The sequence below is a fragment of the Ceratotherium simum genome, chromosome 6, assembly GCF_057802395.1.
Source record: "Ceratotherium simum simum isolate JZ-2026a chromosome 6, ASM5780239v1, whole genome shotgun sequence".
In the NCBI taxonomy this organism is placed as follows: domain Eukaryota; kingdom Metazoa; phylum Chordata; class Mammalia; order Perissodactyla; family Rhinocerotidae; genus Ceratotherium; species Ceratotherium simum.
Window position 1 is genome coordinate 40576557 of NC_141905.1, and position 26423 is coordinate 40602979.

Genomic DNA, 26423 nt, shown 5'->3' on the forward strand with positions numbered 1-26423 from the left:
CTCTCAAATCGAAAGCAAAACAAAATGATTGTTTTAAGCCATTAAAACAATAAATAACCAGAACAATGTCCGTGGGTTGAGAATTTTAAAGAGAGGCAGAATATCATGTTGTGAGCAAAGGCATTTATGTAAGTTGATTACCAGTTGAAATGTGGGCAGATTTACATGGGCTGAAGCTCAGATAGCACGTATAAAGGAAGAGCATGCTATCAAGATTTAAAAACAGGAGTAGTTAAATGGAACCATGGGAGGGGAAAGAAAAACTTAGAAACTTCCCTTTGAAGGTGTAGGAGGAATTATGAGGAGAAAAATGCTCTCTTCCTTTCAAAGAACAAAGGAGGCTTTGCTGAGTGGGCTGCAGGTATCTTGGTTGTGTTCTGCTTCTGTGTATTCAAGGAAGTGTGAGGCTGTCCTTCAACTGGATGACTCATTACATTGCCATCTGGGTTTGACTAGAGCTTCAGCTGTACCACTTTGCTGGAAGGAAGAGAGTGCTGAAGAGGATAGAGATGCCACTCCCATCTTGAATAGATTTGTGCCTTCATGGTGCTACCCGGTAACCTTGGGGCCTCCACTTTGCTGTCTCTCACCCTAGCAGCACCCCAAATATTCAGCCCAAGCCCTTTTTCTCTTTTCTGCTCTTTCCACCTACCACCCCTAAAGCAAAATAATTTCAAATACTCCGTTTTAATATATTAAATAATTATTTAATACATTTTCTCTGATTTACATAAGCAAAACAATTATGAATTAAATAAAAGTATATTTTTTGTATCTTCCAAGTTTTTGGAAGGACTATATCTGCAGAGCACTGATTATATGGGACTAGAAGGGACAGCCAACATAATTTTTGCTAAAATGTATATTCTGAAAGATCTAAAAGGTTGGATTTAATAGCATGAAATGTCAGATCAAATAATAGAGAATTTCATAGGAATATGTGCAAAGCTGGGACTTGGGTTCAACAAACCAATTGCTCTCCTTCTGGATGGCACAGGTGTGGATCTGGAGGAGCAGTTGACTCCAACAATCTGAGTCTCCAGTGTGATGTAACCACCAAAAACACAGGGATCTTGGGGCACATGCAAAAGTATAATGTTAAAAAGAAGAAGAATGAAATCTCATTTCATTCTTCACTGAACAAACCACACTTGGAGTAATATGTTCGGTGTAGCACCTGTAATTTCAGAGAATGTTATCACACTTTATCCAGTGCTACACAACCAAGAAAGATGCTGTAGGGACTCCAAGTCATGCCGTATGAGAATAGACTGAAGGAACCGGGAATATTTGGCCAGGAGGCCAGAAGACGGAGTAGATGAGTTCTTAGGGCCATTTCACCTCAGGTGGAAGTAACAAGAGGCAGGGGATGGCTCAAGTGGAAAAATTTTTTTCAGTAAAGGAATTTGTGAGGTGTGACTGGTCCCTGAAGGTTTCAAGCAGCAGTTGGGGATTGTCCTGGAACAAGTTTAGGTATTAAAAATGAATTAGACAAGATAACTCCTGAGGTTCCTAAAAATCACATCAACAGGAGGGATGTATATGTTATCTGAAAATTAATTCAAGGCTAAGGCATTAATAATGAAATGTGTTTTTCCCAAGAAAATTTTTATTTTAATAGGATGTTCTACGTTGAAAATTCCACTACCATCTCCATATCCTGTCCCATAGCAAACACTGCTATCAGTCAATCCCAGTGCTCTTTCTGGCTGGACTGGGGCCACATCTCAGAGACAATGTCTGGGCAGCCAGTACCATCGACCGTGTTGGCACAACAGCACAAAATCTGTTTGTTATCCCTGCAACTTTTCCTGTCTAATACAGGAAAGCCTCATTACCTGAAGATAACTTGTCTTGGAAAAAGTCCACTTAAAGTGAATCACTTAAAACAGGAGTTAGTATTTCAAGGTAAATAGAAAAAATGAGGGAATGGAGTTTTATCTTGAAAAAATGAAACTAAATATTCACTCATTCATTTCATTCCCCAAATATTTATGGAGTAGCTACCATGGTAGACACCATTTTTGGCCCTGGGGATACAGTAGTGAATAAGACCCACAAATCCTTGTCCTCAAAGAGCCTCCATTCTAGTGGGGGAGGCAATTATAACACAGATAGACAAACAAATATTGAATATCGGGTAGTGACAGGTACTATGAAGAAAATAAAGCAGAACAAAGTGACGGGAGCTGCTAACTTAGGCAGTGTGGTCAGGGAAGTTTTTCCCCAGGCAGCACATTTGAGCAGGTCTAGGGGTGGTGTTGCCAGCAAAGGGAATAGCAAATGCCAAAGTTCCAGGGAAGGATCAAGTTCACCCGTTGTGATAACAGCAGGGAGGCCCATGTGCTTTGAGATAAGTTCAGAGTTACCTCCAGAGCCAGAGCACAACAGGCCTTGTAGGTCATGGTAAGCAATAAAGAAATTATGAAAATATTCTTTATAGTATGAATATAATTGTAACAGTGAGCTAATTCTTAGAAACAATAAAGAATAAATCGTGCCCATTGGAGGGCTAATATATAATTTTCTGAAAAAAATTTTAATAGCTCAAAATGATAACCTTTACTTCACATTTGACACTCACCACATAATTATAAAAAGGTAACACTTGCAAAATTAATTAAGGGCTTCATAAATTTTTCCAAGGGCTCCTTTTAATCCTTTGATATTTAACTCATTCCCTTTGGAATTGACATGTCACCATCCTTGACAATTTTTTATTCTTTGGTTGTTACTGCCCTAACTTCACTCGCCACTGGTTTTGAAAATGATTTAAGCCAGTCTCCAACATCACTTCCGTTGACTCCATGAAATCCTGAATCTTTTGAAAAATTGAAATTTCACTTAGCAATCAATTTACATCATATCTGCATCTTGTTGTCAGATGAATCAGAAAGATATGGTCAGACAAAGGTGGACTTGCTACACACTGGCATTAATTGGGGAGGGATGTTGGAATGAAGACCGATATCATAACAGGCCACTATCAGTTTATATTTTTGGTGTCATGACTTTGCTTCCCTAGGCATCTTTGCATCTCCAGGAGCTCAGATATTGACCATTTAGTAATGAGGCCTCTCTTGCTGTGGCGTCAGGTAATGGGGCTGGTGAGGGAAAGAATTAGAGGAGAGTCAGGGAGAGTTTTCTTTGTGGAAAAATATCCTTTCAGGCAAGAGTCCTCTCTTTCCACAGGGAAGCCTGGTCATCCCCAAGGGTCCTGGCAGGAAGCTACAAGTCACTGTGTTCAGGCCAATAGAGCCGGCCTCTGTTGTCTTCCTGGCATTGTAAAGATTCTGGCTCCTTGCCGCAGCGTCTTGCAGAAAGTGATTTCTCAGAATTGTCTGTTCCTCCAGGGATGTGTGAGTATTTTAAACCAAAGAGTTGTAAAGTGAGCACAAAGCCGTTTTGGATGGAGCTCATTTCATTTTAAGAGCAGCCCATCTACATTTAGTAAAGTTTTCATTTTTATTGTTCTAAAAAAAAAAAGACGTAAACACTGTACCATTACGGGAAGTAGAAAGAAAATATCATCTTAGGTAGTAAGTCTTAGGTAGTAAGACTACTACCTAAGCACAGCAGTTTGTTCTTCCTGTTCCAAACTTTATGTTTATATATTCTTATTTATTATAATAATAATGAAAGTAATGATGATAATAGCATCTATTGACTTTTTTGTTGTTGTTTTCAGTCATATCATTTAACCTGCATTAGAATCCAGGAGACAGTCCATTATTATCTCCATTTTATGGATGAGAAAACCGAGGCATGGAGTGGTTGTTCGAGCTCAAACTACACAGTGGTGGGTAGTAGTTTAGCAACTCTAGAAATTTCTCATACCCTGGCAACTCTAGATATTTCTTTCTTGACCACTACATTATCATGATGTTGGGACTGTCAGTCTTGTTCATAGCTGTGGAATAGTGACAAGCACGTAGCATCATTTGTTCATTCATTAATTTATTCAATGAATAATTAGACCAGTTAATCTGTTTTGCATTTTTTTCCTGATAGACTCAGGAACTCTTTTCTCAAAATTCCTAGTTCAATATGATATTAATATATAATATATTTAACAAAAAACTGTTTTGGTCTTCAATGAGTTTGAGAAACACTGGCTAAAAAACGATGAAATACTTTTCTTTGCTGTCTGATATGCATTGTGAATTTATAATATACATCCTTTCAAAAACTTTTTTTTGACTATGTAACTCTCTTTTTTTTCTTTTTTTCTTGGACCATCTGGGAGACTAGAATTCCACTGAGGACACTCTGGGAAACAGTGGTCTAGGGTTTACTTCTTCTAGAACTCCAATACTTTTCTGCTTCTCTTTTTGAACTCACCTTGAACTGCTGTTTAGTCAAACAGAGTCTTCAAAATAACCAATGTTGTATGATTATTCATCAGTATTGTCCTGTTCCCAGTTGAATAGTACAAAATATCAAAATAAAACAAAACAAAGCCTTAGACGCTAGAAAGATAACTTCTAAACCTGATTTAAGATGAAAATAAATAATATCAGAAGAATTGGTTGAGAAGTAAAAATTAGAATGGTTGATTTTCTTACATACTGCCAAATAACAGGGTTTTTTGGGGGGACATTTTTGTTTTTTAACCGTAATCAGCTAGTATATCAACAAATTGTTTTCACTGCATAAGCGTACTATCTAATACCTAATTTTGGGACATGCTATTCATGAGCTGCTGAGAATTCTTATTTCTTTTCTGTGGACATTATTGAATAACTGCATTTATTTTATACAGTTGCTATTTCATGTTATTTTCAAAGGGCCCACATTATTTCGTATACTTGTCCAAGTCCTGTTTCAAAGTTAAAAGCATCACATTTTTCCATTCCAAGTGGATCACTAGGAATGCTTAAATGAGAAAAGTATGTGCTTTCTCTGCTTTAGAGCATTTGAAATCAGCATCATAGACAATGAGTAAAAGGAGTTTCTGAAAACTGGTAACCTTTGAATCTTTAGAGCCAAGAATGCTGAATATAATTGGCTTACCTTTATCGGTCTCAATGAAATAGAAAGAACAGACCTCAGTTTTGATGGCTAAATAATGAATACACATATGAAGAGGCCATGTCTGACACTCCTGAACTGAGCTCAGATGAGGCAGTAGGTGGTTTAGGAGTACAGATATATACTATATATTTAGCCATTCAAGGGATGAATATTTCTAAATTTATTTTAGTCCATAGAGTGCAGGTGTAAGACCATATTAGGCTTTTATCCAGCTACTTTTAAAAATATTTGAAGAGAGGAAAGTAAAACTGCAAAGAACCTTAATGAAACCTGTTTTTCTTTGAAAAATTAAAATTTTTCAAAGTATAACTTTAAAAGCTGAAAACATGACTCTCATACAAATATAGGCACACAACAGAAATCTATTAATTTACTAATGAGAGAACCTTTAAAATGGTGATGCTCTTGGTTCCAAGGGCATTTTGAGGGCCTGAATATTTATAGGCATTTAGAAAGAATGTTAGTATGTATAAGATTGTTAGGTTAGATACAAAATCAATTAGTCACACGATGCAATAAACCCATAGACGTTGAGGCGATCTTTTCCTCTGGACAGACTGGACAAAATATGCAAGTGAACACCCAGCTCCAGAGTGTCTGGGATCTAACGAACAGTGAATAGAAAAGTTGAACACAAGGACATTTTCCTAGAGAATTAAGCAGTCCTTGGGTGGACCTGTGAAACAGTGTCTCAGTGTGACACTGAAACGGTCATGCTCTTCTCCCTTAATTACCAAGTTTTGGGTAATTTTTCTAATTATCTGAAAATAAAAATTTGAGGGTTTTTTTTGTCATAAATGACCTCATCCATCATATAGTCTGGAATACAAGCCACCATCTCAGCTGCTTCTGGGAGTGGAGAGATTAAAAACAGGGCTGGGGATCTCCTTAATTCAAAGTAAGCATGTTTCACGGATGACTGTTCATTCCACATCAAGGTCAACCTGGCAGGAGAAATGAACAATGGAAGGAGGGCAGGACAAATATCCCCAGGGGAATGAAGCAAGTGGGGGCTGACAGCCTTCCCTTCCTCCAACAGGGCTGCCTTTATTTAAAGGGGATAGCATTTGTGGATTAGATCTCTCATCCTTTGTAAAGGTGCTTGGGAGTGGAGCTCAGGCGGGCTGCTCTGGGCGTAGCAAGCCCCACCTCTTGCAAGGTCCCCCAGTCAGCAGCTAATGCCTGGAATAAATTCTCCACTCGCCCTGCGTGGGCTCATTCACAGCTCTGTCGTCCGGGCTGGGCGCTTCCTCTTAGGGAATGAAATAAGAGTGCAGACAGATCGGGTGTGATGCAGCGAGCTCTCCCTCAGAGGCTCTTCTTTTTCCTGGGCAATAAAAAACAACAAACAAACAAACAAAGTAAAACAGAAACAGCAGCTATGTCCCCCTCCCCCTTCTCGTTCTCTCCTGGCTTTTTCTGAACGATGGATGAATCTCTGCGAGCCTCCATCCCTAGAGGCGGTAGCTCTGTAAAATTGGTAGGAGACGTCTGGAAGAAAGCAAGTCCCCCGGGGATTTCAGCACCTAGGCAGAAACAGTTGGGCTTTCCTATTGCCAGCCCCGTGGGTGCTTGGCACCGAGCGGCCTGGATTAAACGCGGCGCCGGGCTGGCGAGGTTGGGGTCGCGCGGTAACTCTCCAGGTGCTCCTCGCGGGGATCCCGGGGTGCCGGGGTCCCGGCTCCGCCGCCGCGTCCCGCCCAGCTCTGTCCCCGCAGCCTCGCGGGCTGCCGGGCTTTGTGGTTCGCCCGTGCGGCTGGGCCCCTGCTGGGGGTGTCGTTACGAGCATGTGCAGACAGCAGCCCAAGGTAGAGCGAGCGTGCCGGGCGAGCCCTGAGACTTGCCTTGCAATGCCATGTTTGTGTATGTGCTCTAACTCCCGGAGAGCAATCAGGGAGACGGCTCCCCGGCCGGACTTGGCTGATGTTTTCTTGTTTCTGTTTCAGCCTTCAGGATAATTCCTTCAGCAGCACCGCTGTAACAGAGTAAGTGATTCTTGCCATTAAAATAAGACTTGCATGCCTTTCTCTGGAAGCAACTATCGTGAAGGTATCCTCCACCGTCTCCAGCCGCTCTTCGTATTAATTCATTGTCTCCTGTAATCTGGGGCTGTGAAGACCGCGAGACGAGCTGACTGATGGGGCCCAGAAATCTTTACAGGTTGAAATCAGCCTTTTAGCAGTTACGGGAGAGATATTAAAACAAGCTGATTGCTTGCGGGAGCTCAATGCTCCAAGATTTAAAAAAAAAAAAATCTATTTGACATGTCAGAAAGGAAGCTTTGTTGTATTTTGCCAACATTGGTGTCAGTTTTCATGGAGCATGCTGTATATACATTTACAGTAAATAGGAGATGGATGTGAAATGACTTGAGTTGAATTCCAGCATGTGATAAACAGGCTAAACTTATCTCACCCTCTCTTGTCTACAGATTTTTAAGACATAGTAGAGTAAACTTTTCTTGCATGCCCTTTGTCATTTTTGTCTTCTGACCTCAAAGATCTGGCTATAGGAGGAACAAGTCATCTTGTCCTATGGTGAAAGCTGTTGATTGGGGCGACTAACACCTTTTAAACATGGAATGAAAGAGTGTAATATTTTACTCAAGCAGCAGGCACAGTATTTTTTTTTTTTAAATTAGATATTTTATAGTTCATGGTTTTAATTCCTGTCCCATCCCTTCCTTAATGTGTTTTCTAATACTACTCTATACGTATATGTTAAAAATTAATAGTGTATTATGCTAATACTACATGTAATTTATATATAATTTACATATATATTCATATATGTATGAAATATCTATACTTCACTTAGCAATCTTTCTCTAGGCTACCTCATGATGTTTACTTCTGGGACTTTTTGGTAGAAGTCACTCTACACAGCTTTTCAGGAAAAAGGAATGTATGAGGTTCTATACTCAACTACATTAGAAAAATGCTGCAAGTTTAACAGAGAAAGCCCAGTAAGTTGGGAGCTGTTTGCTCAAGTTCCTAAAAGGCAAATAGATATGAGAATAGATATGATGTGAATTTCAAGTCTCACCACTGTCACAATGACTTGGTAATGGAGGGTAAGATTCTACAGGACTTCAAGGCTCTCTTGTTTCCCACATTCTTTTTGTTTCTCAAGCTTTGGGCTCACTTAAGTGGAGTTACTTTTAAAAAAAACCCAGGGTTGACTTTAGAAGATGCAATATAAAATACTCATTGAACCCACATCCTGTTAATGAGATTGCCTGGTGACTGTGCTGCAACTTTGCTTTTCTAAAAGCCTGAGAGAGGGGGAGAGGTGCGTGCCAAAGGATGCAGGCTGAAGATGAGGCTGTGACCTCCTGGTTCAGGTGCACAGGTACTGCTCTCCTTCCTTGGCTGTGCTTACAAGCACCAAGTGCTTTCTCGGCTTGATTCTCAGGAACCCTGTGTGGCCGAATCGCCAGAGTCAGCCACAGGCACAGCAGCTTCAAAATGGAGACACTTGGTTCCAGATTTCACATGGCCAATTTTTTTTTTAAAGAGGTTTCGTGGTTAAATGCTGGGGAAAGTCTGGTACCTTGTCTTTGGACACTCCCCAAGGAGTTCTGATTGCATAAGATCCTGTTGTTGTTTTCAGAGAAGTGACAGTGATTTATTTTAAAAGGCACTGAGTGACAATTGGAATGCCAACTGGCTAATCTAAAAATCTAAGGAGCATATTTCAAACATACCAAAAGCTTCATAGGTGTAACACAGCACAGACCAGGATTATTTAAATCTAGTCATTGTCTAGTGTAACGTTTTCTCCTCCTCTCGTAATACAAACCATTTTCCTTGGTTCTTTGGGTATGACCCGAAAGCCAGCAGGAGCAGGATGCACTCTCCTGAGACATGGATCTAGCAGGTGCTTGGTAAATGTTGGGGTGTGGTCTCAGCATACACAGAGGAGGTGCTTGCCTCTCTCATGTGTTTTGGATACAAGAAAACTTGCTCTTCCTCCTCTTCCCCCTCCACTTCTGCTTCCTCCTACTCACACTCGCTTATTTCCTTTAGCGCCTGTAATTCCACCAAGAGATAATTTCTTTTGGATTAAGGCCTCTGATGGTGACCCTTATTAAAATGGAAATTAAAAAGTCTGTGCCCCTGGGAAGTAGATTCAAGTTGTCATTAATACTTTGTTATAAATTATGTTATCAGATAGTCTAATCTAATAGAGTTCTGCTTGGCCAGCTGGGGGTCTTATAAGAGTCAAAGGTCAGGGGAATTGGGAGGGACTCATGGACAGATTTTATTCTCTTCTTGGTTTTTCCCAAGCCTGGCACTGTCTGTGCAGCTCTGGACCAGTTCAATTTCTTTTTCTACCCAAATTCTTCCAAGATTAGAATGGCCTTAGCCTTGCCTTCTATATCTGCAGCTCCCGTTCATCCATTATTTTTCCGTGATCATTTCCTATGTTGCCCTTGCTAACATCTATTTGAAGTGAAGCCTGGCCAGCAATGAATTCCGCAATGAATTAGTTATCATCTGAAGCAGTGATTCTCAAAACCAACTGATCATCAGTATCAACTGGGGAAGGGGATTGGGGCTTGTGAAAAAATCCAGTGCCCCAGGCTTTATTCCAAAATGGGAACCTGGAATGGGTGATTGTGTTGCAGTCAGCCCTGTGCTAGTCTGCATTTGTAAAGCGGTAGGTCAGTGTTAAATTTTTTAGAAGCATACTAGTTATGTGGGGAGAAGGGCAATCTGGTTTAAAAATTCACATTCCTGGGCCCCACCCTCAGAGAGTTGACTCAGTGGGGCTGGGGTGGGGGTGGATCCAGAGCCTGCTGTTTTAATCAGGCATTCCAGGTAGTGCTAATGCACTTGGTTCTGGGGACGCAATTTGAGAAATCCCACAGGATTGCAGGCTGTACTTCTGCAACTTTGCCATGAGGGAACATGGCACTACAGGGTAAATGGAAGTCCCCTTCCTGGTCCAACTACATTTTATCTAATAATCAAACTGAGGCCTCTCTTCTTTTTTACCCCAAGTCAAAAAAGAGAACCTCTCAGAGCACTTCTTTCACCACCATTCTTCTAAGAAACGAGTCATTCCCCCTCTCTTGTGAGCCTCTGGGAATCTAGACCTAAGAGACTATTTGGTGGGCTTGGTGTGGTGGAGCAGAAATGACGTTGGTGTCACTGCTTTATGCCTTGGCATCCTGGACAATTCTTTAGCCTCTTGTGTGAAGGTAATTCCTGCCTTATAGCATTGTCAGGTTTAATTGAGATAATGTGAAGGAGAAGGTGAGCTGTGAAGTACCATATAACCCTTTCTTGTTTGTGGCTGATAGAGCAAAAGTCCAAATAGATTAAAAAACTAACAACTCTGAGCATTTCACAAAGAAATCAGGGCAAGGACAAATTATCTATACTATATTGGCTGGGCAACCACAAATTAAGAACTCTGAGACTTAGAATCTAGCTGATGAGAACCTCAAAGGAAGTCATTTAATAGAGGCGACTTTCACATTTTTTATTTTTACTATGAACAACAGTAAGAAAAGCATTTTGTATTGCAATCCAGTGCACACATGTATACATGACTTATTTAAACAAATTTCATGAAATAATACTTAACCCTTACTATACTGACATTTTCTTTTCTGTTTCTCTAACAACAATAACAACAAAATGCTGGTAACTGCTATCTAATTTCAAGACCCACTAATAGGTCACAATTTACAGTTTGAAAAACACTGCAGTAGAAGATGCCCAGTTTTGAATATTTAAGAAGGAGATCATTAAAGAGATTGGTCTTTAAATTCCTGCATTGGGCTATAATGTAGGAAGAGAATGCCATGCCCAAGACCAGTTGGACACTTGGTCTGAGACGATTTGCTGATTTTCTTCCAGGAGTGGGGATATTTGGATATGGATTTCCGCTGTGGAATACAGTTTTATAATTGGGCCAGTATTGTACATTTGCAGGGGACTCCTGGGCAAGGAATCAGTAGAACAATCAGAAAGGAGATATTAATTGGGTAGAACTTGATCATCTTCACCAAAGCAAATGAAAACCCAGCTGAATTAAAAGGGCTTGTATGTGTGCCATGTAAGCTAGTAGGGAGGTCAATTTCATTGCTCTATCTGGGAGCCAGGAATTGTGTTTCCTTGAGTGGAGATTGGAGTTGTTCAGCAGGTCTTAACATTGGATCAGCTAAATAGGCCCAGCCTCATACTTCAGAAAGCATCTGCAACTTTGTATGTTCTGGTGCTGAGTTTCCATTTTTAACAAATTGTACTTTGAAAAGAAAGGTTAGTAAATCAAATGAGGAGGAGAAAAATAAATTCTTGCCAAATTCCCAAACAATAGGTATTGTTGAGCTCCCGGGCTGAACTTCTGATTGAACCCTAGTTCTTTGGAAGCAACAATTCTAGATTTCTATTCTTCATTGATTTTTCTATTTAGCTAGGTAACTTTTATTGGGAAACATTTTTATTGACATTACAAAGCTCAGCTGGTCTATTAAAGTGAATGCCTCTAATGGAGGAGAACAAGGCAATACTTCTGAATTTTTTTTTTTTTTTTTTAGATTTTTATTTATTCAGTTTTTTCCCCCAAAGCCCCAGTAGACAGCTGTATGTCATAGGTTCACATCCTTCTAGTTGCTGTACGTGGGACTCGGCCTCGCGTTGGACGGAGAAGTGGTGCCTCGGGGCGCTCCCGGGATCCGAACCCGGGCCGCCAGCATCAGAGCGCGCGCACTTAACCGCTAAGCCACGGAGCCGGCCCTATACTTCTGAATTTAATTGTTGTTTTCCATGAGGTGGACAAAGTGGGTAACTGACAGTCAAAAACATGAGGAAGCAACGAAATTTAGTTCATTTCATTAAGAAAAGCATTTTGTTAAGTCGACCGATTTTTTTTTAACTGACAGTGAACAAAATGTTTCAGCAGGTAGAGAGGGTTAGAGTCTGTAGATGGCCTTTGTTAATTCATTACAAAACCATAATTAAAAAGATATAGTGGGGCTGGCCTGGTGGCATAGCAGTTAAGTGCACGCGCTCTGCTGCGGCGGCCCAGGGTTTGGATCCTGGGCGCACACTGCCGCACTGCTTGGCAAGCCATGCTGTGGTGGCGTCCCATATAAAGTAGAGGAAGATGGGCACTGATGTTAGCCCAGGGCCAGTCTTCCTCAGCAAAAAGAGGAAGATTGGCAGATGTTAGCTCAGGGCTGATCTTCCTCACACACACACAAAAAATAAATAAAAAGAGATAGTGAGGGAAGAGGACTGGAGATTTCATCAGTTTATTCTGTGGGTAAATTATACACCATTGCCGATAAAGAATATTAAAAAATTTTGTTCATATAGCATAAATACTATATTATGATTATATTTATGTATGTAGGTATTTATTTATTTTTGTCTACTCATTACATTGTGACTCACTCAGAGCAGGGAGCAAGGTCCAAGTCTTTTTCAACTTTGTGTCCTTTAGAAGTAGTGCTACTCAAAGTGTAGGTCCCCAAATTGTTTGTAACTCGTCTGAGACAAGGAAAGTATAGAAATAGGGAGTAAGCATTTAACAACTTTGATAGGAAATTAACATTCCCGTGACATTTTTACCGAAGTATCTATCCAGAGTGGATTGGAGATAGAAAACAAACTGGTCAGTCCTGAGACCCAACGAGTCGGAGAGGCATAGCTCCGATGCCTAATCCACTACCTGAAGGCATTAAATGCTCAATAAATGCTTTTAAATTATTTCAGGGACCAGACTTGTGGAGGGGCCAGAGTCAATTACTCAATTCAAGCATTTATTGAGTGTCTATTCTGGGGTAGCACTGTGGGCACTGTGGCAGTGTATCCAGAAAAAGATATTATGGTTATTTCTTCTCATGGAATTAACAACTAATTAAAAAGATATCAGAGGTACAAAGGAATTACAAAGCAATGTGAAGCAAGATATAGTTGTTTACAAAAACCTCAGAATGAAGAGTAAACATTTATGTATTAAGGTTAAAGTAGGAACTTGGCACGTGGGTGAACTTGGCTGGGAAGGTTCACAGAGCTCATGAGACTTGACTTGGGCACTGAAGGATGAGTAGGAGTTGAAGATGGAAAAAGCATTCGAACCTGGAATGGAGTGTGGTGAGGTGGAGTGGGAAGGGTTGAGAACAGGAACGGAGGCTCCCTCCTACACTAGATTGAGAGGATGGTCCTACTCCAGATTCCCGTAGGCAGTGCGGAGAACTGGAGATTTTTCAATATGGAAGAACCAAGAATTTTTCACAAGATTGTTCCAGAAGTTTTGTGAAAAGGAAGGGAGTCGAGCAAGTCTGGAGGCCAATGGAGTAAGCCAAATGGGAGCTAGTGTAGTTTGAGACTGTCTGAGGCAGAGGAAATGCCAAGAGGCTTGTAGTGGAGTCTCTTGAGCCAACAACAATCCACCAATCTTGGTGTCAGATGTCCCCTCAAGCGCTGAGAAGGCTTAGGTCTTCGCTAAGATCTTGTTAGCTTAGGCGATGCAGAGCAGTGGAGGAAAAAGGAGTATTACCTCTGGTTCTGAGCTTTTAAGCTCACATGATATGACAACATTGGCATCATTATCTGGTAGACATGTTGGGATTTGGAGCTGGTTTGGAAGAGAGCAGTGAGGATTGCTCCAATTTTTAGTTTACTGTGCTAATCTTAGGATAATTCTAGACTACTGCTGCTTCTGCTGCAGCAGAGAGTTGGATCTGATGTGGTTTTATTCCCTCTCTCCAGGTGTGACGAAGACATAGTCTCTCTACATGAAGACCAGACTGACTGCTCCAGTCTCAGGTATGACTCACCCTTGCTTGGTTCTTATATTATGAAGGACAGAAACCATCTGGGTCTGGTGTCTTTAGTTTCTTCTTTAAATTCTAATTATTTGTTCTTGCGTCTTATCTCCTCTAATAGATTATCAGCTCTTGAAGAAAGTTTTGTCTCGTCCACTTTTGGATACCCCCCTTAGCACCCAGGACAGTGCCTTTTATCTGAGGAATGCTCAATAAATGCCTGTTCAATTAAACATTGATTAGCTCATCTCAATGTTCCCATCATAGTCCCTAAGGAAGAGGTTCTAGATTTATCCACCAAGCATGTCATTGAGTATCTGGAGTATGGTCTTAGGCATCAAGGGGTTCATGGTATGATGGTGAAACCTTCATGGTTAACCATTTCTTCCACATTTGCTTTGTTCCAAGCACTTTCGCATACATTTTATTATTTAATCTAAACAACTAAAAGGAAACTGATGTTTACCTCCTCATCCTGTAGATGGAGAAACTGAGTCTCAGAGGCTCATCCAAGGTGATATAGCCACTGTGAGGCAGAATTTGGACTTAGGTCTGTCTGACTTTAAAGTCCACTTGTTGGATAACAACTACTTGTTGGGGCCTATTTTGTGTGTCAGAAACCAGCCAAGATATGAGGTAGAGAAAGACAAACCAATCCTGCTACTAGGAATTCAGTCCACTGGAGGAGATAGGCAAGAATACAGATGATGATGCTACAGTGCATTAAGTGCTAATTTACTAGAGATAAACAGAGGATTTACTTAGAAGGACCAAATAGCCCAGAGAGGTTTCTAGGATGGATTCCTGAAGAAAATTATGCATGGCACATGACTTTTTTTTTTGGTGGGATATAAGACTAAGAAAAAGCTGATGCCACCAAGCAGAGGGAGCAACTTACTGGAAAGCCAACAGAGAGTAGGGAAAATAGTTTGAGTTGAAGGAACAGCAAGTAGTTCAGGATGGCAGGAACCCTGAAAGCCGGGTGGGTGTGAGGAGGCCAGGAGTGGTAAGAAATGAAGCTCCAGAGATAAACAAAGACTGGATTTCAAAGGGTCTGTGTACCTTGCTAAGAAGTTTGGCATTTATCCTGGAGAGTTGGGAAGACTAAAAAGAGCCCTCAGTTTTTTCTTTGCAAATAACCACTTGCCATAACCATTTGCCTAAGGCCCTGTGAGAGTAACAATAGCTCCCATTTGTTGGGTTGCAGCCTTGAGCCAGCTTTCTCTGGTAGGCACTTCACCGAGACCCTATTATCTCTGCAAGGTAGAGCTGATGTCCATCTTATGCACAAGGGTCAGAGGTGAAGCGGTGTGGCCCAGGCTACACAACTAATAAGTAGGAAGATCTTTCGGACTCTTGTTCTTTTCTGAACATCAGGTTCATTCGCAGTTATCATTGATTCCAATAAGTAGTGGCTTAAATTACATAACTTGTACTTTTCTGTTTGGAGGATTCTGAAGAACCAGTAATAGGTTAGAAATATATTTCTAAAGATGACTTTTGTATTTAGGTTTTATATTTGTATAATGAGAGAAAGATGCTTTTTGCTTCCCCCTCCCACCTTCTTTGTTTTTCAAGTCAAGGAGGTGAATGAAATGACATTTGAGCACCTTGAAGATATGCTATAAAACAAAGTTCAGGTATTATTTTAGAAGTGAATCTGTAAAAAGAGTAATTTTAGATTTGAAAAAATCCCCCCTTTTTTTCTTATTCTTGAGTGTTCTAGAATCCTCCTTGAATGAAGAACATTTTGATTACTATAAAGGCAGCTGTTCTTCCTTTTCTCACCCAGGAACATGGAGTGCGTGGATGAGTATTATTTGCTTCTAGTGAGAAAAACGCATTTCAAATGAACTAGTGTAGTTCCAACTTATGGTTTGATATTGATTTCCAAACCCATTAGTGCCTTAGAATTTGTTTTTAGTTGTAAATGATCTTAAGGGAAAGTATTAACCAGTATCACTGGCATTGATTTTTTTTTTCCTAGTTTTTAGCGTTGAAGAATTATTTCACTTGTTGGGTTCTCCTTTACCAGACAGCACGAAGTTTGTGCTGAGGCTTAAGTTTAACTGTTTCACATAGTCTTATTTCCGCACCTTGCCCAACTGCACCCTGGTCATGCTCTACACCTCCTATCCCCACGTCTGCTTTGATCTTTTCCCAGAAACTAAGTGGAACTCACCCTCCCAATATCAGCTTAGTGAATTTAATCTCTCTTTTGTTTGTGAAAAGGCATCTTGAACAGTGGGCGTAGAAATCCTTCCTTTGCTTGTCTTATCTCTTGGCTTTATGTGTCCTTGAGTCACAAGGAATTGCTTCCTTGCTGACCATGCCAAAACCTCTTTTATGGAAGCTTCTGGTCAGGGAGCAGGAGGAAAAAACACCACCTCGGGGAAGTGGCCACTTCTAGAGAATTGCATGATGTTGTACCAAACGATTGCCAGTGGGTTAAGGATGGTGATATTGATCATATAAACAGAATGCCCCATTTGGTTATGTCCATGGTATTTGCTGGATTCTTAGCAAAAGAAGAAAATAAAATGCATCTAGATTTAAGAGGGACAAATGACTTCAAATAAGAGTGTTAGGATGTCACTATTTTTGAGGAAATTTTAAAGTGCCCTCCCAGCACTGAATGTATGAAGTTAACGCCAGTCCAGTTGGTCTTGTGCAGCGATTCCACACTGATAGAACCCAGACCCGAATCTTTGAAAGACTTTGCATTGAGAGTGTTGTTCAGATGGCTTGGTTGGGTAAAATTTGGCCCTTGTCTTATATTTTATTCAGGTAGCATGTATCCTATTAAAATAGACCCTGTTAAACTTTTAAATGCCTCTGAAAGTTGTGGGGAGATGATGATAGACTTGCCAGTGATGAGGACACATCATGCCTTGAACCAAGGGCACATGCATGAGAGCCCGGAGACCCACCTGACCACTCCAGGTCTGGGTGAATTAGCCCTTCTATTAGGCACTTTAATCTCTGGGTTTTAGAGTCTTAATCCATAAAGTTGGGATGACAATATCTAACCTGAATATCTCACATTATTATTGTGAGTGAAAAATATGATACACATGAAAGCATCTTGAAGTGAAAAATTAAAAACAAATATGATAGTATGTACAGTTACAACTACAAAAAATATGTATCCACTAGCAGAGACTGGAAGGGAATGTGGAGTGATCTAGAGTGAAATTCATGCTTCTTAAGTTCTTGTTTCTGTGTAACGAAGTCTACCCTAAAAATGTTGCTAGGTACCGTTTAAATAGAGCAGCAATGAGTATCGCCAGCCCAACCTTCCCGCAGTAGTTTATTACTTTGTTTTTTGATGCTATCTAAATTAGATCTTTCCTCTTTTAGAGATGAAGACAATAAAGAAAATTACCCTGACACCGGGGCTCTCCTAGAGGAGACCGCGCCTCCCTCCCGCGAGCCGCAGCATGTAGAGCCGACGGTGCTGGTGGACGGCGTGCTGCGACCCAGCATGGGCAACTTCAAGTCCCGGAAGCCCAAGTCCATCTTCAAGGCAGAGAACGGGAGGAGCCACGGAGAAAGTCAGGTAGCGGGCTCTACCTCCTCAGGCTCTTGCCAACATGGGTACTTCTCAGGCCCGGGCACAGTTCTGGCGAACGACTGTTAGGGGAGGCGATTAGCGTGACTCGCCAGCGCGCCTACCACCGGCCTGAGCACGTGGATGCTCTCCTTGCTAAATAGTGGAGTGCTTTGGGCCAGCTGATAATTTAGCGCCCTTTCAAACTGATATTGTTAAATAGTGAACTTGGTTATTTAGAGGAGCTGCTGCGTTCTTTGTGGGGAAGAGTGGAGGAGGATCTCCAACTATCTTCACTTATCCAGGGCATGTAGCTCTTGCCCCAAACTTGGAGATTCTTCTCAAAATATTGAAAAGTCCCAGGTTTACCAGGAGTCATTCTCCCTAGGCTGCAGTTTAGCAGCCTTGAGTAAACACTCAAGTGTGTATGTGCTTGTTTGTACGTGCGTGTAGTATCTGGCCAATAAATTTAACTGAATGAAGGAAGCATCTTTTCAACTTGATTTGGGTAATAAATTTACATTTTATAATTTTTTTTTTTACTTTTTCTAGTTGTAGATGGATGTTGCAAAGAATGTGATTTTCTTTTAATCTTAAAAAACGAAAAATTTATGATGCTTTTAAAAGAGATTAAAATGAATATAATTCCCTTTAATCTTACTAGGAGGTTAGTGGTCCCAACATTGAGTTTATACTTTACGCATTATACATAGATGCTCCATTAATGTTAACTTTGCTTTTTTGTTAACACTTAACTGTTAACCTTGAAAATAATGTAGGAGGCTCTAAGTGTAATGGGTTAATTATGTAATAACGTCAAGTCCGGTCCTATTTAGTAAATGAGCACCAGGTGATCTTCCTGTTAGAACAACTTTGGCTGGGCAGTTTATTTGACCTTGTAATTTTCTTATTCGCCTTGTGATTTTTATCTCATTTTTTTCCTTGGCATTATGACCTCTTATCTAGTCAGTTAATTTTGCAGTGAGATGAAAATGCCCTCTGCGTTTATGAAGCTGTGTTGTGATTATCTTAAACTGAGTTGAGTTGCAGAGAGAGGAGAGTGTGAAATACCATTTCAATTATGATAAACTTGAGACCCAGACTGTTGCTGAATAATGCACCCAGTGCTTGTTTAATTAGGAGTGTGGTGCTGGAGAGGAATCAGGTACGCACCGAGTCTGTCTGGTTCCAGGGAGGCTCTCACCTTGAATGTCCCACTAAGGGTCTCCTGTGACATTGTGGGCTTTGGGTGAGCAGCCATCTCTTCTAGAATGCCCTCTTTCTTGTCATCATGTAGTCTGGCCTCACAGAAATTACACAGTCGTCACTTGTAATAGGGTGGTAATGGGGCATGTGATTCCCGACCTGTTGCTCATACACAGGAAGATTTCAGGAGAGAGATGTGGTTGTATAGTCTTCACTTATAATATAGCATTGGAATCCTGGACTGCAGGTAAAATTTCCGGTTCACTCCTAACATCTCTACCTACACAATGGGATTTTTTTTGTTCCCTAATGACTGAGAGGACTTTGATAATATTATTGTAAGTCTTCCATATTTTGGAGAAATTTGAAATCATTTCATTCTTCCTATTTTCTTGAGGAGAGATAATTAACATTGGTTGAGTATTGACCAAGAACTGAGCATCTATAAGTAATATTATTAATAAAATCAGCTAATACTTATTTAAGCATTTACTGTGTTCTAGGCATATAGCATGTTTTACCACAACCCCATGGAATGGGTATTGTTATCTTTTTGTAAAAAAGGGAAGAACTAAGAATCAGAGGGGTTACATAACCTCTTTAACCAGATTTGGAAGAACTTGAGTGGAATGCCTTTTCCATAAAAGCAGAGCATTTCTAACAAGAGGACCCAGATCTTCCACCTATAAGTCTAGTAATTTACCTACTCCTTTAACTACTCACACCTTAATTTTTATATAAAACCTATTATTTCACCCTGGAATTCTTTTCCTTTGGTGATATATTATGTTGCTAAGCAGTAGTTACTTACTTAGAAAGCATGACTTTGGAGAGAATTTTATAAGTGTATTTTTCTTCTCTGCCTTAAAGCTTTGTAACGTTGGTCACTAAAGCTAGGCAAATGTTTGAGTGAATGTTAGCTCCACTAAGATGTAAGTTCCTTGAGGTCAGTGATTCAGTCTTTCTTATCTGTCTTTGAATCTCCCGCACTCAGTAGTCACTCAGTATTATTTGTTGAATGACTCAAAACTTGTAAGAGAGGTATGTATGTGATTGGTATCCTTTTTTTTTTTTTTTTTGGAAAATGGAAGCATGGTATCTTTATTTAGTTGTGAAAAGTTACATTTTAAAAGAGGATGTAATCATGACTCTCATTCAGATATGAAATAAAGATGTGTCAGAGATTTTATTTAAATCATTAACTAATGAGGGAACCATAAAATATTACACCAGTTCAAAGGAGAATGCAAAGCATCACACGTTTATAGTCTGATAAGGAATGCTGAAATAAATTGACAAATGGACAGAAAATTGGCAAAACTTGCAATATCCATAGGGTGATAATCAATTACTTTCCCTTGGACACAATTTGCATTTCTGTGGAGAGAAATTATTTGCATTGCCGTCAGTTTCTGCAAGTTAACTTCTGTCTCTATATCTTTGTAAAATAGCCTAGTCATAGACAAACAAAAGCAGAGATTATGATGAGCTAGCCAGAACATCCATGAAATTTCAAAGTCTTTTACAATTTTTCCTTATAGTCTCCTCCTGCCTTCCTCCTTCTTCCTTATTATTATAGTAATCTTAAAGAACTTGATCACAAAATAAGACTAGTCTCATTAGGTTTAGCCTGATTATTTACATAGGTGTAGCAAGATTGTTAATTTACCGTATAGGTCTTCTTAAGTATGCTTTGCAAAATCTAGGGCCGTACGATATTGAATAATTAGAAAATTAACTTCTCTCTGGAAGTTTCCATAAAAAATCTCACTCAGATTGGACTTTTAATGCCTCTATTATTTGCAATCCCAAGGCAAGGGAACCAAATTCAAGTTACTCTCACCCCATATTTCACCTGCATAACTATGCATTTGGGTGAATTCCTTTCTTCTTGAGATCCCCAAAATAACCTTCAGTTCCTGGCTTGCCAGGAAGTGACGATCCTTACCACCTGTAAGATTGGACCCTGTAAACTACACAGCAAGCCAGTTATCCAAGAGGCCTTTGTAGGCATTGGCTCCATAAGTAAAGCCACATTAGTTCCTTAAAAGCAGCCTGTTCTACCTGAGTCAATGAGCATCATTCTCAATATGACATTCCAGGCAAAACGTTGGTTGCATAACAGATTTTTCCAATTATGTCCTGGTAAGAAGGAAGACAGATTGTTATTAAATGTGTGAAATAACCCAGTTGCCATTGAAAGTAAGGACACTTAGTATGAGTTTCTGAATTCTGGAGGTCGCAGATATAATTTTAAAATGTTTCATTTCAGTTTACATAAACAGAATGGTTTTAAAATGTAGATTTTATTATCATTCAGATATGGTGAGACCAACAGATCAGAAGATGACTACCATTTGAAAAAATTCCTACTCATAGTTCTCAAGAGGAGGTGGGGGGCATGCCGTGTCATGTGGGGCCACACAGGGAAGCACCAGGGTTGGTCAAGAGGCAGATAGGTTGAGGGGAAAGCCTGGGCAGGAGGCTTTATTGCGTTTTCCATTGGAAAGCAAGGCAAGGCAGGGTGAGCAGGTTTAGTATTGGCTAGTTTGAATAATTTCAGTGGACCTGTAGGGATTGGGGCTGTCTCTAGTGGTCTGGTACCTGGCCCTGGGATGATTAGGGCAGAGGAATATCACCTCCTGGAGTGTATGAGCCAGTAGAGGAGGTGTTCAGAGTATGGACTCTGGACTGGTTAGTTTGCATATGAAAGGCACACTCCTGCGCAAGTCATTTGTTGTGTTTGCTATCCCTAAGAATTGGTTAGCGCTGGGAGAGGGCTCATCTTAGTCAATGAAGCTCTAGATGCCAGAGCATCAAGAATACAGAAAATAATAAAAAAAATAGTTAATATAAGAATCTACTAAATTGTATGGGTTATAGATAGTTGAAGTAGACAGAGAAAGGACTCTTTATAGATCTAAGAGACAGAACATTAAAACAACAATATTCCAAACAGATAACTACAGTAAAATTTCCCTTATCAGCCATTCAGTCGTGTGTAACTAATTCTTGTTCCACTTGGTCTTGGGTTAGCAGTAGCATGAAGTCGTCTGCTTCTTGACTAAAGTTCTGCAAATCCTGACTCAGCCCATTGGTGTCATCAGACACCTATACTCAAGAGTCTGTTCTTTGAAATATCAGTCATTTAAAGTATCTGGTCCTTTACCATTGGCCTCTTGAGAGTATTCTTTTTTGTTGAAGATATAAACTCTGGCCTGAAGCAAAGAGTAGAACCTTCAGGGAAACATCTGAGGAAAACAAACATCTATAGATGACGGAAACGGAAAGTAGTTGTGGTTAATTTACTACTGATAATTTCCAAATGTGAAAAGTCTGATGAGTGTTCATAATAATAATGCGGGGGGCCAACCTGGTGGTGTAGCAGTTAAGTTCACATGCTCTGCTTCGGCAGGGGTTCGCATGTTCGGATCCCGAGCGCAGGCCAACGCACCACTTGTCAAGCCATGCTGTGGCGGGTCCCATATAAAGAAGAGGAAGATGGGCACGGATGTTAGCTCAGGGCCAATCTTTCTCAGCAAAAAGAGGAGGATAGGCAATAGATGTTAGCTCAGGGCGAATCTTCATCAGAGGAAAAAAAAAAAAGGAATAATGCGTAATGTGACATGCAAAACGAGATAATAAAATCATTCCCTCCAAATTAGATTGTCTCAAAGGATAACAAATAAGCTTATTTTTTAAAAAGTCAGAATTTACTTCTGATTTTATAAAAATGGAGGAATATAATTTTTGCAGATGAAAAATCCTTGAGATATAATAATCCTAAAAGAATATGCGAAGAATATCAGGTAAAAAGATTCATGAAGTCTGGTGTAGGTCCTAGACATCTGCATTTTAATTAAATTCCATAGGTAAGTTTGATGTGCATTCTCCATTGAAAACTGGCCTGGATGATGCTAGATTCAAATGACAGAAGTAAGGCTGTGGACAGGTCAACATTTTAAATAATAACCACAGTTATCGTGGATAATAATATAGTGTTGTTTTCTAATGTCCTCAGGCAAAGCGTAACAAGGACTTGAACAAATAAAGAAGTTGATAGAACTATTTCATAAGAGTTTTGATCACAGGGTAAATGTCACATTAACTAGGCTTACCATGAGATGTGGTAGAGAGAGTGGTTCTGTTTGTAAAGTTGAATTTATTCGGGGAACTTGAGCTTATGCTACAAATCCTTCTTGACACGTGTTGCCATCATCAAGACAGAGTTCTAATTGATTTGCTATGAGATGTTCATTCCCCAAAAGCACCTGTGAAGAATCTATGGGCACAACATTATGAACTGAAAAATAGCCCTCTGAAGCTGAAAGGCACGATTGTAAGAGTTACTATTGCCATTTCTGGGTTCTCTTGTCACAAAATTTGAATTCAGGACCCCAGAGTGGATCTGCAGTCTGATCCTAACCATGTTGGGAGTGGGAGTATGGACAAGGGAGAAGGGGCCAAATGGTAACCATTGAAAGTTTTGATCTTGCTTACCTTTCTGATCAAGCCCAAAGTCAGAGTCAAAAATTCCACTTCTGGAGGGACAAATTCAAATCTCACTTCGAGCAACTTTCCTTTAATCTTGGTCTTGGCCACTTTTCTGAGAAGGAGCCACAGGTAGAGTGGCAGAATCTGAGGTTTTGTATGCATGTATGAAAGACTGATTCCAGTTTTGTACCCTCCATGAATGATTTAAAAGAGGAGAGCTTTAGGTATATTTGCTGATCTAATAAAAGTCCAGGAACCAGGAAGGCAATGCAAGAATGTTGTCAAAGAAGTTAAGATATTTGGAATAAGGAAAATATTTATTTGAACCAGGAACAGTTGCTGTTTTCCTTTCTGCTTGTTTATCCCTATCTTCCTTAGACGATGGGCTTTGTGAAAGAATGGCTTGGGTAAGGACCATTTAATGACCTATCTCCTGAAAGGTCAGGTTTTATTGATGCTAAAACTAGAGTTCATTGATATGATGAACTTGAAGTTAGGCAAGACTTGCGAGTTGATGCTGAGCAGGAACTCCTTATCAAAGTCGAATCCAGTTACGTTTTGCTATTGTGTGGAATGTCTTATTAGATAGCAATACTCTTTCTAGGGAGGAGAACTGATTCAAGGCAGTAGATTATATATGTTGTAATATTTTGTGGAAAATTAAAGTGATTCTGTATTGCTATAATATTAATTCCTAACAACCTGATTTGGGGATGATTGGATTTGAGTAACAGAACAGAACCAACTTCCTGTATTGGACCTCAGAACTGTCCAGAGGGCATTTAGATTTAGCGTTGGTAGACTGAGTCTTACCATCTTCACTCCCTACCAGCTGGCATCAGGCAATGCACCATCCTTCTGTCCTCCCCTCTGGTGGCTATTTTAGCAGAAGACAAAAGTAGGAGGTTATATAGAGAGCTTTTCTGCAGAGAGCTGTGTACTGTGATCATGCTGCTAATCCACTTCCTTAGGGAGACCAGCTGTTCGGTCTGGTGTACATCAGCATTAGGTTTCTTCCACTTGGTTCCAGTAGACGTGTTAAGAGGCTGGAAAGGGATCCAGTCTGATTGTGAAATTTGCGTTTTTATCTTTCTGCAGAAATGAAAACTCCCTAAACACTTTTCAGGCAAAATAACCTAACTATGAAGTGTTTACTATATTTCTGTTTTGGGAGGGTATAGTTCTTACTCTTATTGTGTTAGGCTCTGAATTAAAAGAAAGACAATAGTTGATTCTGGGTCATTTTTTTCCCCCAAAAGGAACCAAAATTCTGTTTCCAGTTTTAGATCTACTTTATGTATATTTTTCTTAATATATTACTGAAACACTGAGCAAATGCAAACAGAAAAGCAAGAAAAGCAGTACAGCTGATTGACTTTGAAATTGAGAGCACTGGAAAGCTAAAATGAACTTCAAATAGAATTTCACTTGCTTTTCAGTGAGAGGAAGACTTTTAAGTTCTGAATATGCCTTTGAGGGCTTGCTTCTTGCAGTGTGTCAAGAGCGTGAATTCACCGTGATTCTAACAATTGGCCTTAGATCATTGTTTTGACACATCAGTTTCTGTTGCATTATTTCTCTCACGTGTTTTGCAGCTGCAGTGTAGAGCTTTTACTTCAATTCCTGTTTAGGTATGGATTTTTTTGAATACTTGTTACTGGTCAGGAGGAAAGGTGGTCCTCTGGGTTTGATTTCCAATTTCCCCTTCACTCTTCCAAGAGTAAAATGGTTGAGATTCAAGGGGACAGAGCTCTGAGAAATTCAGGGTCTTTGAAAATGAGGCCATCTGAGTCAGTATTTGGGTTTCCTGGTTTCTCATGGTATACCAGATTCTGATATTCCTCTTTGAATTCACAACCAATATGTTGTTAAATGATTATGCTGATGAAGAAAGATATTTTTAGAAAGGAACCTAGAATGTCTGTAAAATAACTTTATTAATTTTTTTTTGAAATATATTCAGCTTAAATATGGACATGAAGGAGTCTTAAAATTAAGTGATGTGCCTTGTTTGCCTGGGCGTTAAGTCTCAAAAGTTAAAAAAATTGTTACTCAGAGTTTGTGTTCAAAACAGCATAACTGGTTTGAGACAAATTTATAAGCAATGGGAAATTTGAAACTTTGGCATCGAAGTGCTCAGGCCCCCATTATCTCGTTGACATTCCACCTATGATGGAAGTTACAGAAATCTCCTTGAAAAAAAGGAACTTGTTTTGCCTCTTCCTCTGCATCTTTTGCATAGATAAATAAATTCTGATTTAAAGAATTTCTGATTTTCCTTACGGAGTTCCAAAGATGGTTTCTAACATTATACAGCCTTATAAATTCAACCCATAGTCAAGACTTACCAACACATGGAAAGAAGAGTAACATCCATGGGACACCTTTGTCCCTATTGGCACCTTTTGATCCTCCATGGGATTCCAAGATTTGTTCCTTCTACTATGTAGAAGTTTCCTTTAATAAATCCCAGAGCTAAATAGTTGAATGGTGGTATATGGAGGTAGTGAAAAGCATGGTCTATAGGTCCAGATGGATATGGATTCAAATTCCTTCTCAACCACTTACTTTTTGTATGACTTTAAGCATTTACTTACCAGCTCTTTAAGTGTCAGTTTTTCATCTATGAAGTGGAGATGATAATTTATATCTGCCTTAAAAGTTTGTTGAGAATTAAAAGTTATAATGATACGACCTTAAACATTGAGCAAGTTTCAGGGGGCTAAAAATAGTGTATAGAATGTTTTATAGACTCATTTGGCTGAATATACACTAAGATGTCAATAATTGCTTGTCCCCTGAGTTAGGCTAGGCTGGGGTCTGCTACAATAACAAATAACCCAAAACCTTAGTAGTTTAAATCAACATAAGTACATTTCTTGCACATGTTACATATCCATCATTGGACCCCAGAAAGTATCTTATCATGGTGATCAATTAAGGACCCAGACTAACTGAGCAGTCACAGTCTTGAATGTTGCTGGTTTTGGAGTCAGACAGAAAAGAGAGCTCTGGAGGGTTTTGCACAAATAATTAGAAGCTCCAGGCCTGAAGCAACAAACAGTATTTCCATTCTTTACTAATTGGCCAGAGCTGGTCATGTGCTTCCCTTATAACCACAATCCTATAACACAAGGGACTAGGAAGTACAATCCTACAGTGTGTCCTAAGGGGGAGAATGAATTATTGACCAGCAGCACTAATGACTTCACCTCTTCTGCTCAAACTAGCATATACCCTAAAGCAAGAAGAAATTAATTGGTCTTTTTCTCTTCTAGTCCTTCACAATACTGAAGTATTAATGTTATTAATGTCAAGGACTAGAAGGAGAAAAATAACACTAATTAGGTTAAT

The 26423-nt window shown here is 39.8% G+C and overlaps 1 protein-coding gene across 4 annotated transcripts in view; it reads left to right on the forward strand.

The window, feature by feature from the left end:
• Positions 1-6703: 6703 nt before the first annotated feature.
• The window catches only part of FAM13C (family with sequence similarity 13 member C), a 112069-nt gene continuing 92349 nt past the window's right edge, over positions 6704-26423 (forward strand). For 2 of the 4 annotated variants that reach the window (XM_087432175.1, XM_087432176.1), the window contains exons 1-3: positions 6880-7019; positions 13764-13820; positions 17180-17378. In XM_087432175.1, the coding sequence (XP_087288301.1) occupies positions 6958-7019; positions 13764-13820; positions 17180-17378 (318 nt within the window). In that variant the 5' untranslated portion in view covers positions 6880-6957. Of the gene's footprint in view, positions 6843-6878; positions 7020-13763; positions 13821-17179; positions 17379-26423 lie in introns of those variants that run through there. The other 2 variants (XM_087432178.1, XM_087432179.1) reach the window with 2 other exon arrangements.